General features: G+C 38.8%; 1 protein-coding gene across 1 annotated transcript in view; it reads right to left on the minus strand.

Annotated features, from left to right (window-relative positions):
- Positions 1 to 9,731, minus strand: part of PARP4 (poly(ADP-ribose) polymerase family member 4) — a 49,543-nt gene extending 39,812 nt beyond the window's left edge. The window contains exons 1-4 of the mRNA XM_069883556.1: positions 8,830 to 9,731; positions 4,394 to 4,526; positions 1,723 to 1,918; positions 127 to 238 (exon numbers count right to left, since the gene is read on the minus strand). Of these exons, the coding sequence (XP_069739657.1) occupies positions 127 to 238; positions 1,723 to 1,918; positions 4,394 to 4,519 (434 nt within the window). The 5' untranslated portion in view covers positions 4,520 to 4,526; positions 8,830 to 9,731. The remainder of the gene's footprint in view (positions 1 to 126; positions 239 to 1,722; positions 1,919 to 4,393; positions 4,527 to 8,829) is intronic.
- Between the last annotated feature and the right edge of the window lie 746 nt (positions 9,732 to 10,477).

Consider the following 10,477-nt stretch of genomic DNA (forward strand, 5'->3'; position numbering starts at 1 on the left):
ATTAGAAATTCATATCCACAGAATAAGAATTTACTGAAAGATTGGGAAGTGAGGTGGGTTTATAGAGGTTTTTTGGTTGGTTTTTTGTTGTTGTTGTTGTATAATACATTTTTACTTTTATTTTACCTAGTCTCCACTTCAGACTCAATTCTGCCCTCACTGTCTTCAATAAGGTTGGAAATGTTTTCATTTTTCCTTGTGGCATTGTTATTTTCAGAACATGACAGGTCTTCCACATCTGCAAACAAAACATTTACTTTGTGTAATATCTGTTTTCCCTAATTTAACTTATGAATCATTAATAAAAACAACATTACTACTAAATATTCATAAATATTTCACACGTTGAAACAAGTTAACAGCTTGTAAGGCCACATTTTATTCAGCCATATAACTGGCCGGATACAGAGTTGAGCACTGAAGGGCAACTGCCCCAGCTGCCTCACTGCTGGAATCGGTGCTGGCCTCAGCTGTGCCAGTTCTTATTCCCTCCAGGCACTTCACACCCTGACTTCTGTGACAAGAAGGGGAAAAAGAGTTAGGGCATATAGCTGAGAGCTACACTGCGTGACCTGATCACAGAGCCTGAGAAATTTTCCACTAGGGCTCACATTGGTTTTGGAAGTTTTCATTTGTTTGGCTGGTTTGTCTTCCTTTTTTAAGTTGTATGGATGTAGTGTACGAATGCAATTTTATTTTTAGCTTAAAACTATTTAGGATTGCTACCAAACGGCTCCACCCTCAGCCAAGCATGCCCAGGGCCTCTGCTGTGCAAAACCAGATTTGTCCAATAGACTCAATGGCACAGTAAACATACAAATGCAGGGTACCTGAATCTCATTCTTCTACATAGTTCTGAAAATCATACTGATTAGTGACATGAGAATGTTTCTCAAATGTAATTTATTATATCAAAAGTAATTACTTTCAAAAATATTGAAAGAAAAGACTAGCACCCACCAAAATCCAAGACACACAAAAGTGAAAATAAATAAAAAGCATAGTTACTAGGGAGAAAAAAAAAAGAAGGATCAAAGCAGTAATAACTTGATTTTTTTTTGCTAACTGCACATATTTAATAGAATTATCTTCTTAACCTCTTATTCACGTTCCTTGGCTTGTCTCACAGCATTAAAATAAACATTTGTCTTTTTTCCTTCTACATTGAGTTAGAGTTGTTTGCATGAACCAAGTTACAGGTTGGAATGCTTACAGTTCTTCTGTTTTAATCATGTTGCATTACATATGAGCAGCCCATGTTAACCTTTCCACTACCCGTCTTATTTTCTCAAAATTTTGGCTTCAAAATATAACACTTTCTCATACAAAAGCATTGAAAATCCACTGTATTCTGCTGAAATTAACTAAAACTGCCAGGTTACTGTCATTTTTTTCCCAGTGGAGTCAAATAAAGACAGTAATTGGAGCAGCTTATTTGTTATTTTTTAGTATTTTACCCACATTTTCAACCTGAGGTCTTATTTGAAGTTTCATTAAAAGGAAAAGAAAAAAAAAAAGTTGATGGAAAGACTCCACAGAACAGAACCAGTATTTATGTTCTGAAAAATTCTAATTTTTTAATGAACTTTATTGCCAGCTTCCACAGTTGTTCATTTCTTAAAAGCTGATTCTAAATCTACATCTGCTAAAGCATTCTTTCCTGAAGTAACTGACAGGTGAATAAACTATGTCAAATATACCTATCACGTCCAATATACCTACCGTATCTGTCTGGCCTTTGGTCTGAATTGTCATCGTTTGATTTATTAATCTTATATGCTTCAACCTCTACAAGCTTCCCTTTCTCAACTGATTTCCAAATGAAATCTGCACATAAAACAGGGAGCTGATGCTTCAGAATCTTTTTTTGGTCGTGACAGCTGAGGACATCAGCAGTATCCACAAGCACATGCGTACACTGAAAGACAGGTGACAATTACAGTTGCTATATTATTCCAAACACTTTATTTGCGCTTCACACTGGTACAATCCTAGCGTCCAAAGGAAACTTTTAAAAGCAGGCAACATTTTTTGACCATATTTTAAATGAAACATCTAATTTAGAAACATGGTATTTCTGCACTTCGTCCACTGCCAGCAGAGAGAGGATGACTTTTTGAGGTGATAGTTCAGCTTGGCTAAAATATGGAAATCATAGAATCATAGAATAGTATGGGTTGGAAGGGTCCTTAAGATCATCTGGCTCCAGCCCCCCTGCCATATCTTCAGACAGGAGATAGAAAACTGTAGGAACTTTATGTTTCTACAGTAACTATGACGACATGAAGGTGACCAGGTGCCTAACATTCTGTAGAGCTTTTAGCAGCACATAATAGGTCCAATAACGGGCCAAGTTCTGTTGTAGCCAACAAAGCCATTTGGGGTAAAAGTGTTAAAAAGAAAAAGCTGGGCTGAACGCTGAATAATCATAATATGCTTTTGTAGCTTTATAAAGAATCATCCATTGTTTTACAGGAATCAGGCATATGCTGGAAGTTAAAACTTTCTGCATAGTTAGGATAAAATAAAAACGTTTAGAGAAGTCAAATCAAATGAAATGGTCATAAGTAAGGGCAGTAGATTTTGTACCTTGAATAGTTAACATAAAGCATGCAAGAACTGATGGGCACAAATAAATGAAAGATTATTACATCAGAATTAAATTACATCTACCTTACTAGGAAACAAGGTGATAAAAGTGTAAAAAATAAGAACTCTTCCCAAATACAGCAGCACTGAGCCCAGATCTGTTTGAAGGTTCTTTTTAATCTTCAACCATAACATAACTTCTGCAGCTTGGGTAAGATTTGACCTGAACAGGCTGGCCACTTGTTAGCTGTTCTCAGCATCCTAGAGCTCACAAATCTGAAGTACTGAAATATCTCCTCAAAATTCTTCACTGAAAAGGGTCATTAGGCAATGGAACGGTCTGCCCAGGGAGGTGGTTGACTCGCCTTCCCTGGAGGTGTTTAAGGTGCGTGTGGACAAGGCGCTGAGGGGCATGGTTTAGAAATTGGTGGGAATGGTTGGACTCGATGATCCGGTGGATCTCTTCCAATCTGGTGATTCTATGATTCTATGATCTCTCTTCCCACTGTATTTATAAAGATGATTAAAAATACAGATTTCAATTAATATATATTTGTACTGCATCAACTCTTTGTTCATTTACTCTTTTCAATAATTAAATGCTTTTAGCAAAGCTTTTTTTAAAGCATATTTACCTTATGAGGCAATTTTTTTTTTACTTTTTCTCCCAAAATCAAATATGAAAATCAGCAGTTTGATGGGATAAATGTGAGCCTTAATTATTGTCTACAGTACAATTTAAAGTAATTCACCCAGTGTATTATTAGGAAACATTACAATAGCGAGGGACAAATTAGCTCACTTAATCATACTCTTCTCAAAATTAAAAAATTCCACATAGAGAAAATAAAAAATTTAAATCACAATACAATGCATTACATTCTTCTCGAGGCAGATTAGGAGTAAGCATTCTAGTATAATATTTATGACCTTCCTGCAATTACTAGCTATGGGAATGAGGAAATAAATGCTCCTTTCAAGTGGCAGAAGCTACAAGGTATTATACCTTTACTATTATGTCAGATAATGTTAGATAATTCCCTGTTACTGGCACATGAACACTTCTGTTGTTAAGGCATCAGCAAGTTCCTTGGCACACTTCTAGCTTCTGCCAGCTGACATTTTCCCAACTTCCTGGCATGGTCTGGGAGACAAAATATGAAGTTGACCATTCGCATTGGGTGGTTTGGACCTGAAAACTCAGTCCTCAGGACCAAGAGGGTTCACTAGCACAGGTTTGGCCAAGCCACGCCAGCTGGCCATGGTCCCCGTGAGCATTGCTAGGCTCGTCAAATACCAGGACACGCACAGCCCACCGATTTCATTGCTGTGCATGTCATGCAAACAGGCTCCTTAATTTATCCATGTCATGCGTTCAATATATATTCAAAAAAAAAAGCTGTATTTAAAAAAAACCTGCAATATCACAGACTTCTAACTCTGCAATTATCGTTTTCTCACTTTGTAATCAAATGCTTGCATCAACAATAACGTAACCAAAATACAACTCAGTGATGTATTCAGTTTTCCCTCCCTAATGATGAGAAAAGAAAAACAGCATAACAATTTTATCCAGGAAAAAAACCCTCCCCAGTGCTTTTGTGGAGGAAGAATATTGCTCTTATTTTTTTATGCGACATTTCAGGACTACAGGACCAGGTGCATTAAAATGTAAACAGAGTATTTCTATTAAGATATTGAACAGACATCATCTCCATAGTTCTTATTTCTCTACATGAGTCAAGAAGAAGACCCTACAACACTTGCACCATTTGATATTTTCCTACTGAGATCTGGAACTTACCTCGTGAGAAAGTGTAAAATTAACTACTCCACCATTTTCTTTTATGCATGCTTTCAGCTCGCTCTTCTCCCGAATGGATAAGTGTTTGACTTTAATAAAGAACACACAGTTTGCAAAGATTGCCATTGCCCTCCTGTTAAAAGAGAAAAGGGTTTTTTTTTGGCTGAGAAAACCTTAATTCCCACTATCTACCCAAGTACTCTCTCACCGTATTTATTATTTTCAATTCTAACACTGTGAAAAACAAAACAAAACTCATTTTATTAGCATGGTAATCAAATCCACCCAGAACACCTCTTAATCAGCTTTATTCATTTTTTAAATCACATGGAAAATTTAGTGTGATCTACATTTTCATTGAAGTCATAGCTTGACCTAAGTGCCAAACTCCTGTCTTCACCTCTTACTGCTAACACCCACTGTTAGTAACGTGGAATGATCTTAACTTAGACTGAAACAACTCCTCAGTTCCCCTTTCACACAGCACCATTATAAAATAACTCCCCTTTCAAGTGTAAATTGCTTTTCATGTTTCCACTCACTGATTTATAATCTGTAAATATATTAAAAAAATCCCACAACATTTAAAAGGAACTCTGGAAAACTGATCCAGATTAAATTCAATACAGCAAAAAAACCCCAAACTCAATAAAAAAACAACAACAAAATCCCCAAACTCAAGAGGCTGATTTTAAACCAGATCTGTTTTCTGATTGAATTCACTCTCTGGCCTATAGCAAAGAATTACAAAAAGGAATAGTTTAGCTGTGGAAGTGATGGAGAGGTAGGGGAGAGAGAAGTAGGGCAACTGCTTTTCTTCTCAGCAGTATCAACCAAAACTGTAAAACAGTTTGTGTGAAAATGAGCTGCATGTCATTTGTGACAAACTATGCTAAGACATGAGAGGCTAAGAAACTTTTATATCATAGAATCATAGAATAGTTAGGGTTGGAAGGGACCTTAAAGATCATCTAGTTCCAACTCCCCTGTCATGGGTAGGGACATCCCACTAGACTAGGCTGCCCAAGGCCCCATCCAACTTGACCATAAACACCTCCAGGGATGGGACAGCCACAACTTCCCTTGGTAACGTGTTCCAGTGTCTCAACACTCTCAAGGTGAAGAAATTCTTCCTAATGTGTAGTCTAAATCTGCCCTTCTCCAGTTTATATTCATTCCCCCTTGTCTTGTCACCACAAGCTTTTATTAATAGTCCCTCTCCAGCTTTCTTGTAGGCCCCTTCAGGTACTGCAAGGTCGTTATAAGATTGCCTTGGAGCCTCCCCTTCTCCAGTCTGAACAAGCCCAACTCTCTCAGCCCATCCTCATATGGAAGGTGCTCCAGCCCTCAGATCATCCTTGTAGCCCTCCTCTGGATCCGCTCCAACAGCTCCATATCCTTCGTACACTGAGGATTCCAGAATTGGACACAATATTCCAGATGAGGTCTCACAAGAGTAATAGAGGGGCAGAATCACTTCCCTCGCCCTGCTGGCCACACTTCTTTTGATGCAGCCCAGGATACAGTTGGCCTTCTGGGCTGTGAGCACACTCTGCCAGCTCATGTTGACCTTCTCATCAACAAACACCCCCAAGTCCTTCTCTGCAGGGTTGCTCTCACTCACATCATCCCCCATCGTGTACTGAAAATGACGATTGTCCCCACCCAGGTGTAGGAAAAAACCAGGAACAGAATTTATGACAAAAAAATATAAAGGCAGTGTCTGGTTTGAAGTGATTAAAACATATGATCAATATATATTTATTTTCCTGGATACCTATGAGTCTAATTATAGTGTAAACGAGAACACAATAAAGACCCGAGCTCTGCATACAGCATATGAGCTCCTCAGCAGGTCACGGGCTTTTTAAGGTTCCAGAGCCCTTCAGCAGTAAATGTGTTAAGTTAGTGTTAACTGTGAGCTAGAGGGCCTTATGACTGTATGGGTTCAGACAGAAGCCAAACCCACTGCTACCATGAAGTTTATTTGAAGCACAGCACCCAGGTTAGTTTTCTCTGAAAGGCATTCAGGTTGTACACCTCAAAACCACTTTGAGAACTTAATCAGCAATAGGCAGCTCTGGATAACCAAAAGATTTGGCTTAAAATTGCTAATGCAGACACACAACTAACACTATGGTAACCAGCATGAAGAGAACATATGCTTGTAAAACAAAATATTCAGGTCAAATTCTTTTTGCCAATGATTCTGTGGATCCAAGCACACCATGTCTATATCTCACCCAGAGAGTTAGTATCAGCATCACTGGTAGAGACTTTTGTTTTACTCCAGTTGTATTTCTAGAAGAGCTTCTTGATGATGTCAATTTTCCACAGTGCCTTAAGGCCAAATAATTTTATTTGCAAGACAACTGGACAAAACTGACACTCTAAAACACTTGGCCTCTCCAAATTCACCCTGGACTCACAGAATGAGACAGAACAAATAAATAAATTGCTTGTCCAGATGTAAAGACAACGTGAAACGAAAGCAGTTCTTGTGTTAGCTAAAACTGCGTGGTATTCAGTGCCCTGTCTCTTGGGGAGGCCATTTGAAGCAAAAGTGACCTTTCTCCAGCTTAATGAGAGCGCCCATATAGACTGCAAATTCTGATCAAGCTCCTATTCTCCTGTTTCTAGAAATAAACAACATTATATTAAAGACTGCAAAAAGGAAAGCAGTTGTTTGAACTTGTGTTCATTTACCAGTTAACATTTTTCTGCGCTAAGTATGTGCAAATGTGGAAACAATTACTAGAACAGTTTCTTTACTAGTTTCTTTGGACTAAACACAAAGAATTTAATTACCCAATAGGTTCTTCTGGCTTAAAAATTAGTACTGGTCAAATTGTACTAAAGGCCTTACAAGATCAGCAAAACCTGTACATCAGCCCTGCAGAAAGACTCCACTGTATTGTGGAGAGAGAATAAACCAAGAGACAGTAACACTGCTGAGGAAATGTTCAAATGGCACTGACAACAGCACTTCAGAATCTAATGTAAGATTATTTTTCGATTAATTTATGAAGGACCCAAGTCTAGAGCAGATGATTAGGATAAGGTTTCAGACAAAAAACCCCAAACAAAACAAAGAAAGACCCATAAACGCCCCCCCCCCAGCACATTAGGCTGAGGTAATTTTAGGGCAAGATTTAGAGTATGTTAGCTGTACTGCCTTTAAGGAATGTGTTTATTTTCTTACGCTATTTGATTTTCAGTGTATGCAAGTAAAATCATTCCTTATTGCAGTAAAAATGGACTCAGATGGACAGCTACCATGAAGTATCTTAAATTATTAGCTAAAAAATAATAGTTAGTCAAAGAGAGAGAGCAACATAACTCATTTGAATTTGGGGTTTTATGAAAACCTGGAAAATTAACACCATCAGACATGTCTGTATAATTTTATCTCAGAAACAGTCATCTATAGGAGTGGCCCAAATAATCTACTGCACTGTACACCTGATAAAACTGGCAACTCTTTAATGCTAGCATTAAGGTCAGGCAGATAACACATCAAAGGGCACGTGAGGTCACCATATACCTATATTCTGTGGCTCATTTTTGTTTTTCATGGTATTAGCAGTGCTTTTGGCATAAAAATACTCTCTGCTTACACAAAAACCCAACTCTCCATATTTTAACTAAGAGGTTTTCTCAAGATACACGTGGTGCAAAACTGCACAGAACTATTTTATATCTGAGGTGACAAAAATTTTTTACCACATAGCCCTGTTATAGCTTGGCTCTGTGGGAAATTACCTTTAAGAAGCTCTACTTCGTGGTATAAAGTCTTATTTTAAGCTGCTTTCATCAACTTTATTTTGAATCTTGTCACAAATACAATAAATGAATTTGAGGCATATATAAGGACAAACGTGTCGCTGCTAAAGGCTTCCTTTAATAATCACAGTACAGATTCAGGCACTGCTTCCCTCTTCACTAGAGCTCTGTGTGCACTATGCTTCTCAATATATTCCCTAAAGCAGGTTCCGGATACTGTTGAAGTATCACCGGAAGTTGCCTCCTCGGGAAATAATGAACTCTATTTGCATAACCAAAACAAGAAGTTTATTAGAAGCAAATGAAAAACATACAAGCAATTGCAAGCATCAGCCCTGCCTGTAAATCCGTATCTCATCTGGAAAACACTAAAAGCAACTGACATTCATAGCTACGTGTGGTGCAAAACTGCACAGAACTATTTTGTATTACAGTCGCTTATGAAAATCAAGCTGCTATGAAATCAGAAAAAAATTCTTGCCAGAACTGATCTGTAAATAAACCAGGCAGGCAGCAAGCAGAAAGGAAAGTGTAAACTGAGGGATTAGTTTCCTGCCAGACTGTCTGCAAAGACACCAGTATGGGAGGTATTAAGTGACCCCGATCCCACTCCTCTGTTTAGATTCTGAGGGAGCCAAACTGCTCAGACTCACCTGCTCAGGCAGCTGCCCTCCCGGAAGGGTCTCTTCCTGCTTCCCCAACAGCGTGAGATATAACTGGAAAACCTGGGCGTTGTGGGTAGGGAGGGCTAAGACACACTCATACCTCACTGTAAAAAGGCGGAAGGGAAAGCAACCCAGTCACATAAACAAACCAAGCAGAGCACAGTCTATGGCAAAATAAGGAGCACTTAACCCTCACTGCACTTAGGAGGAGGAAATTATCACTGTTAAAGGACAAGTGAACTTTTGAATACCTAACAGAGAGCAGCAAACTGAGATAAACCTGTACAAAGTCTGTCCCCAGCAGTTTTTCTCTCCTTTGAGTGTTCCCTTTCCTTGTTGATCAATTCTACCACTGAACAGCAGCCTCTCTTCCAATTCCCTAGAGAACTAAATTTTTCAAGGAATTTTAGCAGTGTTTGGCTTTACTGTCTTTAAATAGCAAAATTTCCAAAAATAAAAATCAGAATAGAAAACAATTGTATTTAATCTGTGTGTTGAGAATTAATTAACCACTAAGAAACATTATTATAACTGGAATACTGTATTGTTGCAGCACCAGATAAGGAAGTCATGCAGAGTGGAACTGCTGATAATTATAACTGGTTTAATTCTTATAATTTTCATTTATGTTGGTGGAGATCCATCAGACCCCAACAGCCTCAAAAGGATTTCACACAAGCTTGTACTTCATGATCAAACCACAAATTCAACACCATTGTCAGCAATGAATTACATTTTTAGCACAGAGACAGAGCCAAAAGTACTTTTATATTGTCCAACAATAGACTATGAATAATCTGTAGTCCTGTAAGGGCTTCAGTGTGAATATAAACTGAAAACAAACTCCTACTGTACTTCCCTACTAAAGATGTCAAAAGGACTAAATCAAAGAATCATAGAATTACCAGGTTGGAAGAGACCCACTGGATCATCGAGTCCAACCATTCCCACCAATCTCTAAACCATGCCCCTCAGTACCTCATCCACCCGTGCCTTAAACACCTCCAGGGAAGGCGAGTCAACCACTTCCCTGGGCAGCCTATTCCATTGCCTAATCAGCCTTTCAGTGAAGAATTTTTTCCTTATGTTGAGCCTGAACCTCCCCTGGCGGAGCTTGAGGCGATTCCCTCTCGTCCTGTCCCCTGTCACTTGGGAGAAGAGGCCAGCTCCCTCTTCTCCACAACCTCCCTTCAGGCAGTTGTAAATGTGATGCTGTGCTTTAAAAAAGCACAAGTCCTTCAAGTTACTAGCACAGTAGCTTCCCACTCTTAATGCAGAATCCAGTCAAATGACAATCATGCAGACAATATATTCGTAACCGGCAACACTAAAGTGCAGGAAAGATGACAAAGTCCAGCAGAAAGAGCTCTATGGGACTAGAGAAAGCAACAGCTGAAATCAGAACTACTACTTGCTCAGGGATATGGTTTAGTATGGGACACGTATGGTTGGCCAATTATCTCGGAGGTCTTTTCCAACCAAACAATTCTATGACTCGAACTGAAAGGGCTGCCCTGGGTTTATAGAGCCTAAAGCTCAGTTTTGTAGCTGCCCAGAACAGCTGCAAAAGGAGGTCACAGCCTGCAACGTACCCCAAGTTTTTGGAGAGTGACACTGCCCGTTTCCTGGAGTTTAA

Source organism: Phaenicophaeus curvirostris, chromosome 1 (genome assembly GCF_032191515.1).
Source record: "Phaenicophaeus curvirostris isolate KB17595 chromosome 1, BPBGC_Pcur_1.0, whole genome shotgun sequence".
NCBI classification, from domain to species: Eukaryota; Metazoa; Chordata; class Aves; order Cuculiformes; family Cuculidae; genus Phaenicophaeus; species Phaenicophaeus curvirostris.